This window comes from Acanthamoeba castellanii, assembly GCF_000313135.1.
Source record: "Acanthamoeba castellanii str. Neff unplaced genomic scaffold scf7180000084664, whole genome shotgun sequence".
In the NCBI taxonomy this organism is placed as follows: Eukaryota; Discosea; order Longamoebia; family Acanthamoebidae; genus Acanthamoeba; species Acanthamoeba castellanii.
Window position 1 is genome coordinate 452,036 of NW_004457466.1, and position 21,484 is coordinate 473,519.

Here is a 21,484-nt window from a genome sequence, read left to right on the forward strand (position 1 = left end):
TTCGTGTAGAGCAAACACACGGCTTGGCGGCCAATTGGGGGTGGTCACTCTATCTCGTGTGCCTTGTGTGTTCCCGGCTTGTGCCTTTTCGGGCTTGGTTGGCCAGTGTCACCCTTCGTGTCTGCCTCTTCTCGTTCTCTGGAAACGAGCAGTTGATTCATATTCACTTCCACCTTCCCACACCATGAGCGCCGCCGGTACGTTCGCTTCCCTCGACTGTTCAGTGCCCGCGCCTCAGCTGTGGGCTGTGGTGACTCACAGAAACCCTGGTTTTCTCCAACGCCACACAGTCGACTGCTTTTTGCTGATCCTGGCCATCTTCATCCCGCCCGCTGCGGTGTTCCTCAAGCGCGGCTGCGACGTTCATCTGTTGCTCAACTTCTTGTTGTGGATATTTACTATCATCTTCGGTATCATCCACGCCTGGTGGGTCGTCCTCACAACCAAGGGCACTGTGTAATCACATTCATCTACGATGAAATTAAATTCGCACTGCACACCAAAAATTAAATTGTTGATTCTTCAGAAATATTTGTCACACTTTGGCTCCCAGCATTCACACTCCTTTGGTGGTGGTGTGCACACTGTCTGCTGGTTGAAGGTCACCACCTCTCTTTTGTTGACAAATCAATCACCCAAGAACCAAGTGTTCATGAAAAAGGGTCAGTGACCCTTTTTGCTTAGCACAAAAATCAAGTATCTGTACAAAAAAGGCCACCATTTGGCTGTTTTTCATGAGGTTACAGACTCCTCCATGCACAATCCCATTCTGTGTGCCTGTTGCAATCCCTCCAATTAGATTGTGAACCAACCTCTGTCCAGATCTGTCAAGCAGAAACAACACACCAAGCTTGGGTGGTGGTCAGAGAGGGAGGAGTAACAGGCTTGCATGTAAACAGCAGGCATAGCACTCAGGGCAGGAACAAACCAGGGCAGAGAAGAAGTAAAGCAGCTCTTATCTCTTCAGGTGAAACAACCTATGGACACCTAGGGTCCAATGTCGACTAACCATTTCCTTTTTATTTCTTGATCTTTGTATTTGTTCTCCCTTTTTTCTACGGGCCTTTCTCGGGTTTGCGGCCGTAACGGAATCGTCATCTTTCATCTTCATCCGGCATTAAACACAATGGAGGCACTGTCGAAGGCTGTGGACACCCTCTCCGCTCAGTTGCAGGAGAAGGACACCCTTCTGCGCAGCCTGCAGAGCCAACTGGCCGCCAAGGAGGGTTACATCTCCCAGCTCCACCAGGTCATCGTCTCGACCGGCGGTAAGGCGCCCGCCGCTCCCGCTGCTTCGCCTGCCGCCACCGATGCGGCTCCCGCCCTCTCGAAGAACCAGCTGAAGAAGCAGAAAAGGCAGCAGAAGCAGGAGGAGACCCCCGCTACGCCGGTTACGCCGCTCAAGGAGCAGCCCGCTCCCGCCAAGGAGGCCGTCCCTGCCACCACCCCCACCACGCCCGAGAGCGCCAAGAACAAGAGGAAGCGCGAGGCCACCAAGGGTACTGCTTCAATCCCTCATTCTTCTCATCTCCGTTTTTGTGATGAAATTATATAAATTGGAGATTGCAAATCTAATACAAAATTTGTGAACGTCATTTTGTTGGTTGCAGGTGCTGAGGCGAAGTCCACCCCGACCACGCCCACCAAGGAGTCTGCTGCCTCTCCTGCCAAGAAGAAGGAGACGCCCAAGAAGGAGGCTGTGACCAAGAAGGCCGAGACTCCGGCCAAGTCGCCTGCCAAGTACGCATTCCCTGCCACGGTGTGGCGTGACGCAACATACTCACCACCCACCGCGATCGGGTTCAACAGGGACAGCAAAAACGTGAAGGTGCTTAAGGGTGGTCTCAAGCTGGAGGACACCAAGCTGGGTGCCGGCAAGGTCGCCACTCTGGGCAAGCGGGTACTTGCACCTCTTCTGCGCGCCGCCTTGCCGCAATAGTAACAACCCGATCCCTGACGTCTCCTTGTGTCTATCCTCTAGGTCAGCGTGCTGTACAAGGGATTCCTCACGAACGGCAAGTCGTTTGACTCCTCCCTCAACAAGCCCTTTACCTTCCGTCTCGGCGTGGGTGAGGTGATCAAGGGTTGGGACGCCGGTGTCGCCGGCATGAAGGTGGGCGGCCGGAGGAAGCTTGTCATCCCCCCTGCTCTGGGTACGTCACATCGTCATCATCACCTTTTCCTCTGTGATCTTTCACACCAACAGAAATGGCCTCTTTTGCCTTGTTGACTAACGGTCATGGTCACCTTCACTACAACAGGTTACGGTAGGCAGTCGATGCCCGGCATTCCCGGCAACAGCACCCTCCTCTTCGAGGTCGAGCTCGTCGATGTCAAATGAGCGAAGAGGCACAACCGCAAGCACAAACCATTAAAATAAAATAAAATCAAAAAACGAAAACGAAAAAGAAACCCGCGCCTTTTTTACATTCCGATCATATATTTAGGGTTTATTTCTTTCATAAAGAGCTGTGGCGGAGGATGGACGACGTGAAGGGCTTCTTTCGCTTCATTATCAACTCGCCCAAGTATTCGGGGCAGGACCTGAAGGACTACTGGGTGAACGAGGGTCCCAAGGCCATTTTCGTGGTCGGCTGGCTGCTCATCAACGCGGGGCTCATGGTCGAAAGAGCGGTACACTATGCCAACCTCAGTCCAGGCCCCTATGACGTTTTTGGAGGCGCCCTCATCGGTACGCCATGCCCTTGCCACCACTCTTATTTATTTTATTTTGTTTTGTTTTCCCCTTTTAATCGAATCATTGCCAGTTCGACGAAGATGAACTGCCCCAGTGCCCTTTTTCTAAACGTTGTGTTGTGGGCGTGCTGCAGCGGCGAGAGCGAGCGCGGTGGCTATCAAGTTCAACATGGGGCTCCTCCTCATTCCGGTGCTCCGTAACTTTCTCTCCTATCTCCGGTACACTCACACTCGCCAAGCTCGTTCTCGCTGGTCCATTTGCACGTGCGGTCGTGTGGTGCGTGTGCGGTGTGTGCGGTGTGCGGTCGTGCCATATTCCAAACACGACGATTGACGCCTCTACTTTTGGGCGAATGTGCAGGGGTACGGTGGTGGGCACCTATCTGCCCATCGACAAGTCCATCGTTTTCCACAGGCGAATCGCTTGGGTACCAACTGCACAGCCCGGCCCCTCTTTCGAAAGGCCTCTGAACACCATCAATCGCTTACCACCTCAACGCCCCGACCACATTCTATCTGTGCTGCTACGTGTCACATGCAGATGATCGCATTCTTGACGATCGTTCACGCCACAGCCCACTACGTCAACTACAACACCACCGAGAACTACCCCAACATCATCGAGTACAAGGACCGGTACGCTTTACCGTGGCGCCACCACCTCGTTGGTGTGCGACTTTCTTTCTTCTTCGTCTCACATTTCACATCTTTCCGCATTCATCGCAAGGACGGGGTTCAAGGGCAATTCCCTGCCCACCACTTGGGAGTCGGCATGGACCACACTGGCCGGCACCACTGGTACGACGGCACACGCTCGGACCGCACACGCAGCTTTGTCAGCTTTGTCAGCGTTGTGCTCAATGGAGAGGGTGGTGGTGGCTGGGCCGTTGCAGGACACCTGGCGGTGTTGGTGATGATCCTGATCTACACGAGTGCCATGGAGAGCGTGCGTCGACCCTATTTCGAGGCCTTCTGGTTCACCCACCACCTGTTCGTCATCTGGTTCGGACTGCTCGTCGCCCACGGCGCCATGTCCAACCTCGAGACCACCACCGTTTGGGCCTGGATTGCCGGTACACGCCGCACAAGACGCACAAGACGCACGGTACATACTCGATTTTACGCGTTCGTTAACTCTGTGTTGGTGTATGCAGGTCCACTGCTGGTCTACCTGATCGAGCGCCTGGTTCGTCTGGTGCGCGGCAACCAGAACACCATCCTCCAAAAGCTCGTGGGCCATCCCTCGCGCGTACTCGGTACGCACACTCCGTCTCTCACTCATCGCACACACGGGCGCACCATCACATTCCCCCCGCCCCTCCTCTCTACGCGTGACCGCTATCACGTTGACGATTGTTCCTGGAAATGATTCAGAGCTGAGGATGAAGAAGTCGAGCTTCAAGTTCGAGGCGGCGCAGTATCTCTTCCTCAACTGTCCCTACATCTCCCGCAACGAGTGGCACCCGTTCACGATCTCCTCCGCGCCCGGTACACTTCACGCGTTCGACCTTAGGCCTTCCTCGGCCGAGGACATTCTTCTCATTCCTTGCGATGCCCCTCCACATCGTGATGACTTGATCAGAGGAGGACTTCGTGTCGGTGCACATCCGCGTGGTGGGCGACTGGACCGGCAAGATGGAGAAGCTCTTCAATCCCGAGCGCAACCTGGGCGTCGGTGCGATTTCTCATCATCGTCATCGTCATCTTCTTCTGGTTTCGCCCAGGTGCTCATGCTCACGTGTGTGTGCGGTGTGCGCGGTGTGTAGTGGCGGAAAATGTGCTCACGGCACCCAACGGAATGCCCATTCTTCGCATCGACGGCCCCTTCGGTACGGCCTCCACCGACATCTTCAAGTTCGAGACCGTCATGCTCATCGGCGCCGGCATCGGTACATTCCTTCCCCCCTCTCACTCCCCTCTTTACATGAAGAAGACTACTCACGTGCTCACATGCGTGTCGCTGTGCGCATCGAAAAGGCGTGACTCCGTTTGCCTCGATTTTGAAGACCATTCGCTTCCGCCTCGAAGCCGCGCTGCAGGACGGTGGTGTTGGGTCCAGGTACTCACTCAGTCGCCCAAACACCTCCACCTGCAGCTCCTAACTAACACGTGCGGTGGTGCGTGTGCGCGTGTGTGCGTGTGTGCGTGTGTGTTCGGGCGCAGTGACGGTCGGCTTCGTTCGGCGGCGCCGATTTCGGTGACCAAGGTGTACTTCTACCACATCGTGCGGGAGAAGAACGCGTTTGAGTGGTTCTTCGAGGTGCTGGTCGCGCTGGAGAACGACAACGTCAACAACTTCCTCGAAATCCACACCTATCTCACCTCCGTCAAGAGCCTCGACGAGGCCCGCCGTCTTGTTGGCGAAGACGGTACGCACTCACATGTCATGCGTGTGCGTGCGGTGCGTGCAGTTTAGGTTGCTGACTCAACGCGTTGTGTGTTCAGACGCCGCTGTGTTTGGCGACAGGGACCCCGTGACAGGCCTCCGCACTCCGGCGCACTACGGCCGGCCCAACTTCGACGAGATCTTCAGGACCGTCGCCGACCTGCACCCCGAGGAACACGTCGGCGTCTTCTTCTGTGGCCCGCACTCGTACGCGCGTCCCCGCCTTCGCTTTCCTGCCGTCCCCGCCTTCTTGACGTGCGTGCTTGACATGCCATGCCATGTCGTTCCAACAGGCTCTCCAAGCAGCTCTACGGCTTTGCGCGAAGGCAGTCGCGGGCGACCACCACCAAGTTCCACTACCACAAGGAGAACTTCTAAAACTGGCCTCTCTACGCCTGGTCCGGACCAGTCACCATCCACCATCTTTTTTCCTCGTCTTTGTGTAGATTATGTTTTCTTCTTCTGTTTCTTTATAAAAACCAATGCACAGTGTCCAGCAGTTGCCTTGGGTACTTCAATCATCGCTGAAGATCTCGACAACGGAGAGAACGGTGCCGACGCCCTTGAAGAAGGTGCCGGCGGCCTTGCCGGTGACCTTGGCAGCGCCCGCGCCAGCTTTCAGGCCCGCCTTGCCTGCTTTCAAGCTCGCCTTGCCGCTCTTGGTCATGAAACCGTCCCCTGCGTTTGACCACCACACGACACACACGACACACGACACACGACACACAGCACACGACACACGACACACACGACACACGACACACACGACACACACACCATTAGTTCAGGTCCTGGCTGCTGGCCAAGCCGCTTTGAGCGCAAAGCGAGGTACCCTTGACTCGAGAAACCGATGGAGAATGTGTGCCGCTGCTGCTGAAGGAAGAGGAGGATGAGGAGGAGGAATGGTAGTCCTGCGGCGCCGGAGCGGAATCCCGTGGCGGGTAGCCCTGCTCGTACTCCTCCTCGCCTCCTTCTCGCTCGAGCCCAAAGTCGAGCGCAGTCAAGGCCACCTGACCGATCAACCACCCAACATCAGAGACACGCGGGCACAAGTCATGCCACAAGCGGCTTGGCGCAGGCACACGTTAATTTGGCCGTGGTCGACGTTGTAGAGAGTGTGCCACTCTTGCTTCTCCACTCCTATGTACAGATCGTCCACCGGCAGGCTGATGTTGCCCAGCGAGTCGTCTACTCATGAAACAACGGTGCAGTGAATTGGCGTAAGCCAAACCGGGTGTGGGCAAAGTGAGTGGGTGTGCGGGGACCTGACGAGAGCATGTCCCAATCGTAGACGTGGAAGGTGACCTGGCGGTGGGTGGGCGTGGAGCCCAGCTCGAACTCGAACGACTCATTCCAGACCGGGTTCAACTGTGCGACCCGTTCCAGCCAATTAAACAGGTCGGTTGCTGCAATATGAAAAAAAGTTGCTCACCGAAAACGGAGAGGGAAGCACTTACGGTCTTCTTGATGGTGGCGGTCTTCTTGAAGTTCTTCTTCTCCTCCCCAGCCACCGCAATTACAACATACGGATCCGAGTACCCTGCACAATTGAACGAACGACTTAATGAAATTGGGAGGAGGCCGAAACAAAGAAAAGAACGAAGAGGAGGAGAGGAAAACAGCGAAAGACTTGTGCCGGGTCCGTACCGTTACTATCAGCGGAGACGAGGTTCTGCGCGCAAATCATACGAACGCGTACCTTACCCATTGTGTTAGCAAGTGTTGTGTGCTGTGGTTCAGAGAGTATGTTGGTCGTCGCACAAACAGGGAAGAACTCGTCAAGCTCGAAGCTGGTGATTGGCAGTTTGAACGCGTTTTTTGTTTCGATAGGACAACCGCACTGACCAATCCAGTGAGTAGCTCTGTCGAGAACCGGAAAGAAACTAGAAACTAACACGCGCAAGTGAACCAAATATTTGAATCTCACGGTGACGGGTTTGACTTGGCAACAAGTGGGTTTCCTTCACCTCTTCTCCTTGTGGAGGAACTGGAGGGCGAGGTAGGCCACGAGGAGGTAGAAGCCGGTCATGCCACTCAGCACGCCCACGTCGGTCCACACGCTGAGGCCCTCGGTGGTTTGGTCGATGATGGCCTTGCCCGGAATCCCGCCCACGACGCGTTCCACAAACTCGTTGTACACCAGCGCCTCGAAGCCGTACTGTAGCCATTCGTGCACCCCAGTGAGACACGCATCGCACACGACACCCATGACACACGCGACACGACACGACACGCACGACACGCAACACGAGGCACCAGAAGGAAAGGAGTTACCTTGATAAAGGAACTGTACTTGGCCCAGACATAGTAGTCTGGAATGGAGTTGGCGTTGATGTAGAACCCGGCGAAGATGAAGAAGAAGCCCAGGCACAAGGCCGTGACCACCTGCGCGATTTGTGTGCTTCCGGCCAAGTTACAGACCGCGAAGATCAACGCCTGTCGTGTCGTGTTGCGTGTCGTGTCATTCCGTGAGCATGTCTCATGCCAAGTGAAGAGAAGCAGTCGTATGCGGAAGGTACCTCGCCAGCCCATGAAGTCAGGAGCACGATGAAGACAAAGAAGAAGAAATGGTAGACCGGGGCGTCGCGCAGCCCCACCATCCAATAGATGATCGAACACTCTGTGTGTGTGTGTGTGTGTGTGTGTGTGTGTGTGTGTGTGTGTTAGCTCCGCCTGAGGAAGCAAAGCGCGTCAGAGGTAAAGAGACGCACCAACACAAACGAGCATGGCTAGCAGGGTGAAGCCTACGACCGTCTTGGAGATGAAGTAGGAGAATGCGTGGTACATTCCCGCTGCTCGTTCTCTGTGCGTTCGCCACAATAAGTTTCTGTGTCGGTCGCAGCGCACACAGGCACACAGGTACCACCGCACACGCACAGAGGGGGTAGGGCACCGGTTGTAGATGGAGCGCTGTTCGATGTACTGTGGCACGCTGCTGAAGGAGACGAAGGAGAGTAGAGCCACCGTCATGAAGAGCACGCCCAGCGTGTTCTGCACATACAGCGAGTTCTCGGAGATCTGGAACCAGATGGACCCTGTGCACACCCGCAGCGGGAACTCTGACTGGTAAGCCTCGCGCCATCGCCGCGGGCGGCAACCGCGTGCATGACAATTCACGCTGCAGTACATAAGGGCTCACGAACCGACGAGGAGGCCCATAACGATCTGTTGTCCGAATCGGGCGTAGAACAAGCTCGGATGCCGAATCATGAACAGCAACTCCCTGGGTGTTCATCATCATCATCATCAGTAAGTACATCATCATCATCAATACAAATGGTAAATAAATAAAGGGTACAAAAAATGAGTGTAGGGTTGTACCTGAGCAAGAGGACCCACATCTGCACGAAGATCGAGACGCCGTACTTTTCGATCTTGGTCAGGTTTTGCCTCTCCTGTCGGGGACGAACACACACGAGTGACGGTGAGAATGTGTGTGTGCACGTGCACCAAGCCACCGAAGTGGCGTTGTCCATGGACTGTGTGGCGTACGTAGTATTCGCGGCGGCTGTCGGTGTGTTCACGGGCCAAGTCCTTGGCGAGGCTCTCGTAGGCGGTCGACTTGAGGTAGATATCCGCCAGCTGCTCCGTGGAGGGCACCACCTCCTCGTATCGGCGCTCCTCCTATCGCCACCAGCCCCACTCCCAATCAGGCCCAGGCCCTGACCACGACCATTTGAGGACAAGGCTCGTCGTACCTCGTCCGCCGCAATCAGGAAGCCTTCTTCGTCATCTTCGCCAGCTTGCGTGGCAGCCGGGTCTTGCAGATAGTCCTCTGCACGACAGGCACACACAGCGCGGCACGACACGACACGCACGGCGCACGAATTAGTCACAGCCAGGGATATGAGGTGTGAAATGACGATGAGTACCCTGGACCGAGTGGTGAGAGGTGGGGGCGGGGGAGGAAGTGGTGGCCGAGCGCATACCCGCGATCTCGGCTGTCGGCTTGGCCTCGGCCGTCGCGGCATAGTCGTAGTGGTGCGGGTCGTGCTGGTCGCCCTCGAGGAGGTCCTTCCTGCGGGCGTGGAACGCAATGTCCAAAATGAAGTCCGCCGGGTTCGTGTGCAGTGGCGGCCTGATGCTGAGCTTCTCGAAGTAGTCCACCACGTGGGACGCCTGCAGACCACTCATGTTAGCACTCATGCGGTGTGTGTAGTGTGTGCGGTGTGTGTCGTGTGGCGTGTGCGGTCGTGTGATCGCGTGCCTTTCCAAAATAGAGGACGCGCCCTTGGGCAAGCAGCATGAGCTTGTCAAAGGCGCGGAACATGTGAGACGACGGCTGGTGGATCGTGCAGATGACAGTCCGCTGGGATCGCGCCGCCAGCCTCTAATAAAGGGGTGGATCGCACCCACCACCACAAACAAACCAACCCTTTTGTGAGTAACACAACGCGCGCAGACACTCATCGGCAGGCCGCGGTGCGACGACCCAATGTACCTTGAGCATCAGCACCAGGTTGGTGGCGCCGTGGCTGTCCAGTCCCGATGTGGGTTCGTCCTGCAGCACGTGCACGGTCACGCGGTTGAGCGTGGGCGTGGTGGATCAGAGGCGCGAGCGGTTCGAACGCACCAGAAAGAGGAGCGAAGGCGACGACACGAGCTCGAGCGCGATGGCGACCCGCTTCTGCTCGCCGCCGGAGATGCCCCTGTTGGCGGCGTTGCCCACCTTGGAGTGCGCGATGTGCTCCAAGCCAAGCTCCTTCATCACCTGCATGACATGGGCCGATCGACCATGTGTGTGTGTGTGTGTGTGTGTGTGTGTGTGTGTGTGTGTGTGTGTGTGTGTGTGTGTGTGTGTGTGTGTGTGTGTGTTGTGTGTTGTGTGTTGTGTGTTGTGTGTTGTGTCAAAGAGCGTGCATTCACACCAAACAGAGCTAAACGCGACTCAGAGACAATGAAGTCACGCACCTCGTCCACGCGGCGCTCCTTCTGCTCCGAGGTCATGCGGCTGGGCAGCTTCAGTCGCGCCGCGAACGACAGCGTCTCCCTCACCTTAGTAGCGGCAAATGAGTCAGGAGAAGAGGAGGAAGAAGTGGAAGAGAAAAAGAAGGTAACGTGTTACGGTCAGGGTGTCGAGCATGAGGTTGTCCTGCATCACGTAGCCGGAGATGCGGCGGAAGTAGCTCTGCTTCTGCACGGGCTGCCCATTGAGCCGCACCTCTCCGCTCAGCCGGCCTGCGACGACACAACCAACCCAAGGTCAGGAATCCCACCCAGATCGCCACATCAAGAGCAGCCAGCTATGAGGGTTGCCAACTTGGAGGGCAGTACCGCGGACACCACGAGAGGCCAACACGTCGAGCAGTGTGGTCTTGCCCGCACCTGCGTGGTCACGGCGAGTGGGTGAGAATGTGAGAAAGAAAGTCGGGGTGATTTTCTATTGGCCAAAAATGCGTGGTTCCCGGTCGCTCAACTTGGCCAATGATGTGGTGGACAGGTCAGGGTGAAGACTCGTCGTAATGAAGGGGAAGGTACCAGAGGCGCCCATGATGGCGCACAGTTCGCCCGGGTGTACGATGCCTTCGACTCCCCGCAGCAGTTGCTTCTCGTGGGCGCTGGCGGGATGGTGGTGCCCGCCGCGCTCGACGTCAGCGCCGCTGTAGGTCGCGTCGAGTCCCGGCGGACCTGCTGTTGCAGCAGCTCCTCCGGCGGACGAGCGCCACCGGGTGAGGCGGTGGTGAAGCGGGGCGGGGGTGGGGATGGAGTAGCGCAGGCCCTCCCAACTGAGTGTCACTCGTGGGAACCCAGCGTGCAGACCACCGCTTTCATCTGATGAGTTTGATGATGAAAAGAAGAAGATGCGCCGCCGACGTTGTTGTAGCGCTGCAATCCTCCGGCTGTGAGCAGGCGAGCCTCCTCGTCTTTGGCAGGGCCTGTGCTCCGTTGCATCTTTGTGCCTCTCTCCTCTTCCTGTCCTCCTTGTTGAATCTCTCCGGCCAAACAAGCGAGCCACGAAAAAGAACAATTCTAAAAAGAAATATTAAACTCACGAATGCTGACGTGGAAAGAACCATTTCGGAAACATTTCGAAATGTATTTCGAAACTATTTCGGAGATTGTTGATTTTCGCCCGCGTTGTGCCCGCGTTGCCTTCTGTTCGCTTTGCGATTGCCCAGTGGCCGGGGGCCACGCAAAGATTCGCATGTCTTCAGCAGGGAGTGGTGGTCTATGTTCGGTAAAACGCAAGACAACCAGTAGCGAAAAGGACGAAGCAAAGGTCGAGGCTGTAACGCTTGCCCAGCTTGCGCTTGGCTGGAGATGGAGGCGCTGCCCGACGAGCTGCACGTCCACATCTTTTCTTTTCTCACCGTGTTCGATCTATGCCGGTACGTCGGCCCCCCCTCATGATTTGCACCAACCTCTGATCGGATAGAGGCGCTGGGTGCAGCTTTACAAGAAGAAGGAATTGAATCCTCATGAAGCTCGTGTTGTTATTGATGGCACGTTGCACCTCAGATCTGTTGAGGCTGTGTGCCGGCAGTGGCAGCGACTGGCGGGCGAGGCGTCGCTGTGGCGCGGGCTGATGCTGGCCGACTGCCGCTCGCCCGGCCGCGTGCGCCAGGTGGTCGAGGCGGCGGCGCAGATCGGCTCCGACCACACGCAGCAGCAGCTGCTACTCCACCACAGCTCGCCGCACCTGCTGCCCTCGGTCCTCCACCCGGCGGCCTCCGCGTCGCCATCAAGCTCGCCGGCGTCGGGCTGGAAGGCGACCACTACTAGCGCGATGCCGCACTCTGGGCTGAAGCACTGGTACCGCCAGCTGCGAGCCGAGGAGCGCAACTGGGCCACCGGCCGGTATCGCACCTTGGACAACGAAGCCCTCCGGACCCGTACGCGATCGCCTCCCCCCCACACGACACACCGCACACACGGCACGCTGCACACGACACACGCGGCACGCGGCACACGACACACGGCGCTCACGTATGGCACTCATTCCTAAACTCGCCAACCCCAGAGAAACCACATCATCCTGGCGGATGCGAGTATGTCGATATCAGCGGGCGATACGTGGTGAGCGGTGGTTGGGACTTCGGACTCAAGGTTACATCTTCTGTCTCCCGCCGGGCTGTCCACGACATGGCCAATGGAGGCAACTAATCCATCGCATGCAACACGCAACACGCAACACGCAACACGCAACACGCAACACGCAACAGCAACACGCAACACGCAACACGACACCGGTGAGCACAGATCTATGACTTGCAGCAGCGCCAGGCGGAAGGTGACTCGGGCGACGCGAAGGACTCGTTGCACCTGCTGGAGCCTATAAAGCAGATACACAACGCGCACGCCGATGGTGTGCTGAGCGTCAAGATTGTCGGTGGTACGGGCCACTCGCTCAGCGAGATTCGATTCAATGGTAACACTCACACTTCTGCAGGTCAGTTCCTGTCGTGCAGCGAAGAGGCTATAGCGCTGTGGGACCTTGAATCAGGCGCGCTTCAGAAGACGTTCCAGATCGACGATGGGTCCTTCGTCTTCGCCGACATCGACAGACACGCTCGCTTTATCGCCGCAGGTGAGTCCGACATGAGGAATCAGGCTGGGAATTCTTAGGCCCGACTAGTACTCATGGCACACGACACGCGACACGCGACACGCGACACAACACGCGCACGACACATACGACACACGACACAACACGCGCACAGGCACGGAACAGGGACATTTGGTGGTTTGGAAAAGCGAAGGAGAACAGATGCTGAAGACGAGTTCCTGGAGAGAAGAGGAGAAGCGCGTCCACGAAGACAGCCACCTATCAATGATGGCCGCGGCAGAGGAGGACCTGTTCTCCTCCCACTCCTCCCCTCCGCCGCTCGATTTGATCTCATCGCCGCCGGGTTCTGTGAACCTCTTCCCTCCGTCCTTCTTCACCACCTCGCCCGCTTCGTTCATCTCACCACCGCCATCATCACCATCATCGCCATTGTCGCAACTATCATCATCACCAACTTCTGATAACGCGTCCAGCGCATCCTCGCCGCCGCGCTGGCGCAACCTGCAGCTGGTCCCCGCGCACACGAAGCGGACGAGAGTCGTCCACTTCCCCCGGTGGAGCGACGGCGAGCTGCTCGTGAGCGCCTCCTACGACGGCATGATCGCACTGTGGCGCACCGAATTCTTCTCCACCCACCACCACCACCACCACCACCAAGCAGTCGCGCCCTCATCGACCTCATCAGCGCACGGAAGCGAGCCGCGAGCGTTCTACCACGCATCGGACGTCGTGTGCCTCAGCTCCTCCGAGTCGGGTACCGCAAACTTGCCATGTTCACAAAGTTGACGGCAGAGCGCTGAGTGGGTGGGTGGTTGGTGATCAGACCCGCATCTCCTGTTCTCGGGTGGCTTCGATTGTGCGGCGAAGCTGTGGGATCTGCGCATGGCGGCCAGCCCGATCGCGCGGGCCAAGGGAGCGCCTCCCTCCTCAGCTATTGCTGGGTACGAGTGGAAGGACATCACCCGACGTTTGGCTGATTATAACATGTAAGCGCTCCAGCACTCGCACACACACAAAACACGCGACACACACACACTCACACACACTCACACACGACACAGACACGACACAGACACACACACAACACACACGACACACAACACACTCACACACAAGATATTGCTGACTCTGCGGCCACAGGATGCTACGACGACCGGAGTCAAACAAAGGATACTACACCACCACACTGGACTGTGACGACTGGAAGCTCATCGCCGGCGTGGGGCACCAGCTGTGGATTTGGGACAGGTAAGCCCAACCCCCGCAATACCACACACCACACACCTTGACGCCAGGCGGGACTCACTCACACCCCCGAGCATCCTCCGCCAGGCGAAAGTTGGGCGAGTGCATGTACACGATCGACGCGTGCAGTCCCGAAGAAGAAGTCTGGTACGTGATTGAGGCGGTCACCCCAAGACCTTCTTTCTTTGGAATGTGTCAATGGTTGTTGATGTTCACCACGGTTCGGTGTGCGCGTTAGGAGTGCGCGAGCGTGGGGTCCCCACTTGGTGACGGGATCGCGGGACGGCTACGTGCGCCTTATCGACTTCTCCCGCTCCTGAAGAAAGAAGTAGTCAAGTGGGTTGGCTGAGGTGCTCCTTCCCTGTGGCTTGCTTTGGGCTCATCATCGGCTGAATGACAAACAAGGCTTCTTTTCTCTTTGCTTTGCTGCTCAGTTCTTCTCCGTTTGTTTCCTTTTGCTTCGGCGGATCTCTGGCGGAGTTCTGCGGAAAACGACGACGGCAGCTTCTGCTGACCACGAGTTGCTGTCCGACCACCAGCCAATCAGGAGAGTAGAAGTAAGGGCTGGCCAACAGGCACACGGCGTTCTGCGGTTGGTTTCCGTCACTGCCAACGCCCCCAGCTCACTGCCGTCGTTTTTTAACTCCTGTGTAGCCGGTCGCACAGGGCGACCACTACGGAGAGAGAAGGCAACTCCTTCGGTCTCCGCGCCGCCTCATAAAAGGGGCCAGCCCTGGTCTTTGTTGATCATCATCATCATCACCACCCGCTCTCTCTCCAACACCAACCGCAACCAAAACGCACTTGAACTGTTCTATCTGGTACGCAACACACTGCCTTACCTGATCACCCAAGTCTTGGTCTTCTTTTTGTTGTTCGTAGCTGATCATCCTCAACTTCATCTTCATCATCATGCAGACTTTATTCTAGATATGAACGGTCAAGCTTGGTTGATGTGGGCGTGCGCCCTTGCTCTCTCCGTCGTCGTCTTCATGAGCGCGCCCGCCGTGGGCCAGTCCTGCTACGCGCCCACCGCGCTCAACTTCACCTCCGAGGCCGGCAAGCTGTGGGTCAACGGCCAGCGCTACCACCTCAAGGGCACCTCGTGGTTCGGCTTCGAGACCGCGGCCTGCACCGTGCACGGCCTGTGGGCCAACTCCTACACCTTCTTCCTCGACTTCCTGGCCGCGCAGGGCTTCAACGCCATCCGCCTGCCGTTCCACCTCGAGCTGGTGCTCAACGAGAAGTCGCCCAACGGCATCAACTACGGCGCCGGCGCCAACGCCGACCTGCAGGGCCTCAACTCCCTCCAGGTCATGGACAAGATCGTCCAGGCCGCCGCCGCCCGCGGGCTGCTTATCATGCTCGACCTCCACTCCTTCGCGCCCGACCAGTTCATGTCCGACGGCATGTGGTACAACGGAGCCAACCCCGAGTCCAAGGTCATCGCCGGCTGGACCAAGCTGCTCCAGCGCTACAAGAACCAGTGGAACGTGATCGCGGCCGATCTCAAGAACGAGCCGCACACCTCGACCTGGGGCACCGGCAACCCCAACACCGACTGGAACCTGGGCGCGGCCCGCCTGGCCGACGCCATCGCCAGCGCCGTGAGCGACCGCTTCCTCATGTTCGTCGAGGGCGTGTCCAACTCGCCGCCGTGCCGCGAGAACTGCTTCTGGGGCGAGAACCTGACCGGCGCCCGCACCAACCCCGTCGTGATCGCCAACCCGGCCAAGCTGGTCTACTCGCCCCACGTCTACGGCCCCAACGTGTTCGGCCAGTCCTACTTCTCGGCCGGCAACTTCCCCGCCAACATGCCCGCCATCTGGGAGGACCACTGGGGCTTCATCCCCGCCGCCACCGGCCGCGCCTTCGTCATCGGCGAGTGGGGCGGCCCGTTCAGCGGCAAGGACCAGGTCTGGATGGAGGCCCTGGTGGCCTACCTCAAGGCCAAGGACTCGACCGACCAGTTCTTCTGGTGCCTCAACCCCAACTCGGGCGACACCGGCGGCCTCCTGAAGAACGACTGGAGCTCGCCCGAGTCGGGCAAGCTGGCCCTCCTGGCCAACCTCGTCTCCGCCCCGACCAAGTTCTCGGTCAACGCCCAGGGTCTGGTGTGCCTCAACGGCGCCACGGGACCTGCCCAGCCCTCGGCCTCGTCTTCGCCCGCCGCGCCCAAGCCCTCGGCCTCGTCTTCGCCCGCCGCGCCCAAGCCATCGGCTTCGTCGTCGCCCGCCGCACCCAAGCCCTCGGCCTCATCGTCGCCCGCGGCGGCCAAGCCCTCGGCCTCGTCTTCGCCCGCCGCACCCAAGGCCTCGGCCTCGTCGTCGCCGGCTGCGGCCAAGCCGTCGGCTTCTTCTTCGCCCGCCGCGCCCAAGCCCTCGGCCTCGTCGTCGCCCGCTGCCCCGTCCACACCGACTTCAGCTTTTTCGCTGGCACGAGCGCGTGGTGGCTCGCTGTGACGATCCCCGGCTCGACGTCAGCCTCGCTGGACTGCGGCAACGGCCAGGGCCTGGTGGAGATGACTCCGGCTTGGCTGCCCAACATGTGGACCTTCGCGTCGACCAACGGCCAGGCCTGCAAGTCGACCCTCACCTTCGTCGTCAACGGCGGCGCTCCCCAGACCGTCACCGCGCCCTGGGCTTGAAGAAGACCGCCTCTGTTCTCTTCTCTCTTCTTTCCTTCTTGGTTGTAATCTATGATCCTACCAACATAAAAACTCTGTAATTAATATACTCACATCAGCATCTCCCACCAACAACATCACACAATCGGCCTTGCATCCAAGTTGCACGTCAACAGATGAAGTGGGCCAATGATGTTATTGCGTTGATGTTCTCAAGATGGATTGGTATGTACAGAGAGAACCTGTTGTGTGATTCAGCACGATCAGTCGTCCATGGTGAAGACGGCGCCGTGATCTTTGCCGCCGCGCGCGTGTTGTCGTCTTGCTGGTCAAAATCGTCGAGGGTGATGGTGGGCAGGCTCCGCTCGCCCTTCAGCAGCACATTGTCGCCTGGCGTACGGTTCAGTTCCACGTTGAAGTGTGGAATCGAGTTGATGCCCTGTGTGCGTGTGCGTGTGCGTGTGCGTGTGCGTGTGCGTGTGCGTGTGCGTGTGCGTGTGTCGCGTCAAACTCTCGGGGCGAGTGGTGATGAATGAGCAGCGCGAAGAGAGCGTACCTCGTAGAGTGGGGTCCATCCCTCGGGAGGAGAGGGCGGAGGACTGAGAAGGAACATCTTTTCGGGTGCCGGTGGCGCCAGATGGAAGTTGCGGACCGTCTCACGATCCGCTCCCTGCACACATTATTTGGTCGAAATAATACAAAATAATTATATGAGTAAATAATGTCTATATTTATTAAAAAAAGAAAATGATAATAAAATAATATTTGGGCAGATAGGCCGTACCAGGCCGTAGTGTGCTTCGAAGCCGGCCTCTTCCACGCTCCTCTTGGCGGTTGTGGCATCTGAATCAATGAAAAAAGAAAATAAAACAGATTATGACTGACTGACCGAGAACAAAAGGATGCAGCTTGGCGTGGTGAATAGAGAAATCAAACCTTCGATGGAGCCGAAGATGGCCACGGTACGCTGCAGCTCGCCATAGGTCTTGAGGAAGAGTACTTCGCCTGCACGCTCCAACCTCTGCCGCATGTCCAGCACTGCTGCCGCCGCTGCCACGGCATCGCGATCACTGGTCCTCATGCTCACGATGAGCTGGTTCGTTGGTGTTCCTTCCATCTTTCTGTTTTTGAGATCTCAATTATTTTTTGTGATTGAAAAAAAAGCTGTTTTGCTCGCATTCTTCAAATAATTTTGGATATCCCTTCATGACGTTCAAAATACCGACTGGGCGGCAGCACAAAATGCCCGCAGCCCGCAAGCTGCGCGGACGAGAAGGCCAACTCTTGGCGGCCTTCGCTGCGGCCCGCAACCGCCAGCGGGCGCAAGCAAGCTACGCTGGCACCGCTCGTTGGCATTGCTCGATAACTAAACTCTCAACTAAAGAGGTCTGACCAGCATTGCCGCATTGCACGTCGATGGCCTGGCTGCAACGTTGTGCGCTGCTGGTGACGTCCCTCGTGCTGGCGTTCGGTCTCACATCAACACAAGCAGACTGCCAGGTCTACGTGGAGGTGTTTGACAACATCGACTGCACCGACGACTTCTCGGCCTCGGCCTGGCCTCACGCAAGAGAAGAAGATCAGGAAGGAGATGACGAGCAGAAACGACAGAGAGCAGGCCGAGAAGGCGAAGAAGAACGAGGAAGAACGACGCACCACCCAAGACGCGACAGGGCCGAGAAGGAAGGGCAGGGCCACACGAGGCGTGGTTCGAGCGGGTGGGGTGTGCCACGCTGAGCCAGGGGTGCAACAGGCTGACGATGATGTCGGGCTACTACCTCCTCCGGGTCGACTGCTCGGCGCGCTCGGTGGGTTTCGTCGGCGACGACGCGTGTGCGGGTCCGGCCACTGTAGAGTGGGGCGGCAACTCGTCGACTGCGTGCGGGAGCATCGCGCCGACGCTCTCGTTCCGCACCACCTTCCTCTCTTCTTCTTCTACTCCGCCCTCGTCGCCAGATCCGCTTCCGACGAACACCCCAGTACATTCAATCTCGCTGGACGACTGCTCGGCGGCGCCCGCTTCGTGGCTTCTTTTGCGACGACATCTCACAAGCGAAGTCCTTGTCGTTCTCCTTCTCTTTTCTCTCTTCCTGTTCTCTCTCCTTTGATTTGACTCAAACCCTCTTTGCTTTGCCTTGACACTGCGACAGCTGCGCTAAGCTGAATGTACACACGCACGCGTATGCAGCTACGCGTGAGCACCATAAATTAGTAGTATAACATCAAACGATGAACCTGAGCCGTGCGAACCTACGTCGGGCCTTGCAGGCCGAGAGCGGGCAGGAGGTCGGAGAGATTGTGGAGTATGTCGGCTGGGGGCACCTGCGCTGCCTTCTCCAATGCGACCGCGTCTCGGCACATAAGGAACGCGCGGCTCAGCCCGGCATCCTAGGTCCGCGTCCAATGGAAAGAGAGTCTTAGACTGAGGTTGAGGAAACTATGATAGATCTGATGTCTTACCTTGGCCCCACGGTAGTCTTTTTTGTAGTCGTCGCCGACGTGGACGGCCTCGCTGCCCTCGACGTTGGCCTTCCGCAGGGCTTGGTAGAAGATATCGGGGTCGGGCTTGGCTACGCCAGCGTAGCACGACGGCAGCACCACGTCAAACAAGTGGTCCAGGCCCAGATTTTTCAAGAGGAGCGGCTGGATGAATGGAGTACTTGATGAGTCCTTTGTCGTGCCAAGAGCGGGGAGGAGTACCAGACGTTCATCGAAGTTGGAGACTACCGCCACCTTGATGCCGTTACTCCGTAGCGTCTGTAGCATAAGGGAGGTGAGCCGTACAATCCTCATACGCTCAGCTTGACTCATGTGTACATGTACCTTGATCACCGGCTCAGTCTCTGGGAACACCTCCCACGCCTCAGCCCTGGTGAAGTCGTGCCACACCTGGTCGAAGAGCTTGGGGAAGACGTCGGCGGCGAACTCTGGGTGGTCACGCAGGGCGGGTACGGGCCTGGTCAGCAGATCGAGCAAGCAGCAAGGCAGGAGAGGCTGCACCTTCAGAGTGGCTGAGCTCGGGCCTGGCATGGGCCAGTGTGGCGCCGAAAAGAGAGGACCACCAATTGTAGGAGGAGAGCTCAGTCCCATGCCCGAAGTTGGGGTGTCGCACGTTGTGATCGCGCCAGGCCGCGAAGAAGCCGCGAGTCAGCGATGCCGGCCGCAGACCGTGAACACCAAACGCCTCGGCAGCTCGGGCCTGCTTCACCCGTTATTAATCTGCCCCCCCACGAAAAAAGCGGTGGCAAGGAGAACGCACATAGGCCTCGCCAACAGAGCCGCGAACGCGAAACAGAGTGCCGGTTGCATCGAGCGATACCAGCTTCGGCCGCACTTGCATCTTTTTTTTTCTTTTTCTTTTGTTTATTTTTTCGAGGGTTTCTTTTTTTCCACCTGCGTTGCCGGATTTTACTTCTGCTGACGCGGCCCAATCCCGGTGGTGCATCGTCAGGGGAAAAAACCTCAGGCGCAGGCTGTCACGTGCCTGGATGACGATCCACCGAAGAGCAGATAAAGGAGGGCAACCACTTTCGCATGAAGAAACAATCCACCAACTTGCATGATGCAACAATTCACCAACGTCAAGCTTCGGACTTTGAGCAGGAACGGTGGACCCACGCGGTGCCGACACCTGAGGGGCGCACTGAGACTGCTGGCAAGTCCTGCGACGAAGAAACCCGATCGAGGAAGCGCAGGAGGAATGCGGTGGAGGTTACACATGCTCCGTACTCGAGTGAGCCACAGGCAGGCAAGAGAAGATCCGAAAGCTGGCACAAGATTGGCTCAACTGACAATGGGTACCGCCCAGCAAAACAGCAATGTTGATGAAGGTCACTCAAGAACCAATAATGAATGTGCAGCAGCATGTATCTGTACTGCAGCGCAGTGTCCCCCGTCGGTGATTTCAAAGTGTTCTTTCAGCAGTACGCTCACTTCAGCTTACTCCGACCATTACGCTCCGACTAACCTTACCCTCCGGCAGTCGTTTAGGCAATTTGGACCGCTCCGGACTCCAAGCGTTGATCTCCAGTCCGTACCTTCGCCAGCGACAGTCGAGTCAGGACGTGGAGGTACGATCCCCTGTGATGGTACGCCAGCTTGGCGTCTGTCCTGACGCGTCTCCAGGATGGAACAGTGTTTCATTGCTCCGCTACCAGGAAGGGGACTGGCCCCATCGATGTGAGCCTCGTTAAAGCCCCTAATCTAACCTGCTACCACATCGCCTCCCAGCCTGTCAACTTCTACACACACCAGACCCAAGCGCCTTGTGGTTTGATCACCCTCCATCCAGACTTCCCTCCGCCGCCATGCTCATTCTCTTCTTTCCAAACGTCCAGCCTCCAAGCTGCGCCTTAAGTACGTGTTCCTGGTTGGCTCCAAGTTGGTGCTAGTGGGTGAGTTCCCCAAAAAGGTCGCCAGCACGCGAGTGGTGGAATGTGTGATTCAGGGCTCCAGTGGTACTGACCTTCCTAGTGATTGAGATTTGACGTAAGGACTCTCAACTGATGCAAGCGTTGAAACAGGTGCGGAGGTGATAGAGGTTCCCAAGAGCTCTTCCACGTGGACAAGACAGATGATCACACTAAAGCTGCCCCCGACGTGGGACCTGCCTCTGGACCCGAGCGCCCACATTCGGTACACATTCCACGACCACACGAGGGCCACCTCCGAGGCGAGGCCCATCCACCTCACTCTTGAATTGTAGGCTTGCCTGGCTTCCATCTTGTACATAAATGTAACTCCTTCTATCGAGGTGCTCAACCGCAAGCAATCGGTTCATGGCTCATCAACTTTGGGGAGCTTGGGCTTCTCTCCTGAAAGGTCAGCGAAAGGGCCACCATGATTATGGTGGGTTCGCGGTCGACAATTCCAAACGCAACGCCCACGCACCTGTTGTGATCGAAACTCGAGAACTAGTAGATCCGCAAGAGTGATCTGGTTAATCTTCTTTCGGCCGTGGCGCACCAGAAGAAAGAGGAGCAAAGAGGAACCAGGGCTGCGGCTGCTTCGAATTGCCGGCAAA

At 57.5% G+C, this 21,484-nt stretch overlaps 10 protein-coding genes across 10 annotated transcripts; 6 read left to right on the plus strand and 4 right to left on the minus strand.

Moving 5' to 3' along the window:
* Nucleotides 1-184: 184 nt before the first annotated feature.
* On the plus strand, nt 185-460 carry ACA1_370160 (uncharacterized protein; the record flags this gene model as incomplete). Its single annotated transcript, XM_004340234.1, has 2 exons — nt 185-197; nt 225-460. The coding sequence occupies 2 exons, from the start codon at nt 185-187 to the stop codon at nt 458-460; spliced, it is 249 nt and encodes an 82-aa protein (XP_004340282.1).
* Nucleotides 461-1,126: 666 nt separating this feature from the next.
* ACA1_370170 (peptidylprolyl cis-trans isomerase, FKBP-type domain containing protein) lies at nt 1,127-2,341 on the plus strand (the record flags this gene model as incomplete). Its single annotated transcript, XM_004340235.1, has 5 exons — nt 1,127-1,499; nt 1,611-1,740; nt 1,810-1,900; nt 1,982-2,153; nt 2,262-2,341. 5 exons carry the CDS (start codon nt 1,127-1,129, stop codon nt 2,339-2,341), a joined length of 846 nt encoding a protein of 281 aa, XP_004340283.1.
* A 140-nt stretch (nt 2,342-2,481) lies between these two features.
* On the plus strand, nt 2,482-5,461 carry ACA1_370180 (cytochrome b245 heavy chain, putative; the record flags this gene model as incomplete). Its single annotated transcript, XM_004340236.1, has 14 exons — nt 2,482-2,692; nt 2,832-2,916; nt 3,059-3,125; nt 3,239-3,333; nt 3,425-3,495; nt 3,591-3,770; nt 3,852-3,953; nt 4,072-4,185; nt 4,280-4,372; nt 4,464-4,586; nt 4,675-4,756; nt 4,861-5,066; nt 5,143-5,290; nt 5,377-5,461. 14 exons carry the CDS (start codon nt 2,482-2,484, stop codon nt 5,459-5,461), a joined length of 1,662 nt encoding a protein of 553 aa, XP_004340284.1.
* Nucleotides 5,462-5,597: 136 nt separating this feature from the next.
* Nucleotides 5,598-6,791, minus strand: ACA1_370190 (C2 domain containing protein; the record flags this gene model as incomplete). Its single annotated transcript, XM_004340237.1, has 7 exons — nt 5,598-5,761; nt 5,916-6,093; nt 6,168-6,271; nt 6,349-6,451; nt 6,541-6,623; nt 6,731-6,755; nt 6,783-6,791. 7 exons carry the CDS (start codon nt 6,789-6,791, stop codon nt 5,598-5,600), a joined length of 666 nt encoding a protein of 221 aa, XP_004340285.1.
* Nucleotides 6,792-7,046: 255 nt separating this feature from the next.
* ACA1_370200 (ABC2 type transporter superfamily protein) lies at nt 7,047-10,855 on the minus strand (the record flags this gene model as incomplete). The annotated part of the gene is made up of 18 exons (XM_004340238.1): nt 7,047-7,241; nt 7,358-7,519; nt 7,603-7,703; nt 7,795-7,886; nt 7,977-8,118; nt 8,227-8,306; nt 8,405-8,478; nt 8,576-8,707; nt 8,782-8,858; nt 9,013-9,202; nt 9,309-9,392; nt 9,525-9,584; nt 9,657-9,794; nt 9,995-10,078; nt 10,149-10,261; nt 10,358-10,408; nt 10,562-10,711; nt 10,831-10,855. 18 exons carry the CDS (start codon nt 10,853-10,855, stop codon nt 7,047-7,049), a joined length of 1,950 nt encoding a protein of 649 aa, XP_004340286.1.
* A 489-nt stretch (nt 10,856-11,344) lies between these two features.
* On the plus strand, nt 11,345-14,155 carry ACA1_370210 (WD domain, Gbeta repeat-containing protein; the record flags this gene model as incomplete). Its single annotated transcript, XM_004340239.1, has 10 exons — nt 11,345-11,412; nt 11,543-11,916; nt 12,045-12,130; nt 12,284-12,452; nt 12,474-12,611; nt 12,745-13,344; nt 13,414-13,557; nt 13,760-13,838; nt 13,923-13,982; nt 14,074-14,155. The coding sequence occupies 10 exons, from the start codon at nt 11,345-11,347 to the stop codon at nt 14,153-14,155; spliced, it is 1,800 nt and encodes a 599-aa protein (XP_004340287.1).
* Nucleotides 14,156-14,788: 633 nt separating this feature from the next.
* Nucleotides 14,789-16,482, plus strand: ACA1_370220 (cellulase (glycosyl hydrolase family 5) subfamily protein; the record flags this gene model as incomplete). Its single annotated transcript, XM_004340240.1, is given in 2 exon segments — nt 14,789-16,242; nt 16,260-16,482. 2 exon segments carry the CDS (start codon nt 14,789-14,791, stop codon nt 16,480-16,482), a joined length of 1,677 nt encoding a protein of 558 aa, XP_004340288.1.
* Nucleotides 16,483-16,630: 148 nt separating this feature from the next.
* Nucleotides 16,631-17,578, minus strand: ACA1_370230 (calcipressin protein; the record flags this gene model as incomplete). Its single annotated transcript, XM_004340241.1, has 4 exons — nt 16,631-16,900; nt 17,018-17,131; nt 17,246-17,304; nt 17,398-17,578. The coding sequence occupies 4 exons, from the start codon at nt 17,576-17,578 to the stop codon at nt 16,631-16,633; spliced, it is 624 nt and encodes a 207-aa protein (XP_004340289.1).
* Nucleotides 17,579-18,575: 997 nt separating this feature from the next.
* On the minus strand, nt 18,576-19,801 carry ACA1_370240 (HAD hydrolase, REG2-like, family IA subfamily protein; the record flags this gene model as incomplete). The annotated part of the gene is made up of 7 exons (XM_004340242.1): nt 18,576-18,621; nt 18,716-18,849; nt 18,922-19,104; nt 19,162-19,218; nt 19,285-19,388; nt 19,462-19,660; nt 19,721-19,801. 7 exons carry the CDS (start codon nt 19,799-19,801, stop codon nt 18,576-18,578), a joined length of 804 nt encoding a protein of 267 aa, XP_004340290.1.
* A 524-nt stretch (nt 19,802-20,325) lies between these two features.
* ACA1_370250 (uncharacterized protein) lies at nt 20,326-21,166 on the plus strand (the record flags this gene model as incomplete). The annotated part of the gene is made up of 5 exons (XM_004340243.1): nt 20,326-20,384; nt 20,444-20,531; nt 20,587-20,731; nt 20,799-20,918; nt 20,985-21,166. 5 exons carry the CDS (start codon nt 20,326-20,328, stop codon nt 21,164-21,166), a joined length of 594 nt encoding a protein of 197 aa, XP_004340291.1.
* Nucleotides 21,167-21,484: the final 318 nt, after the last annotated feature.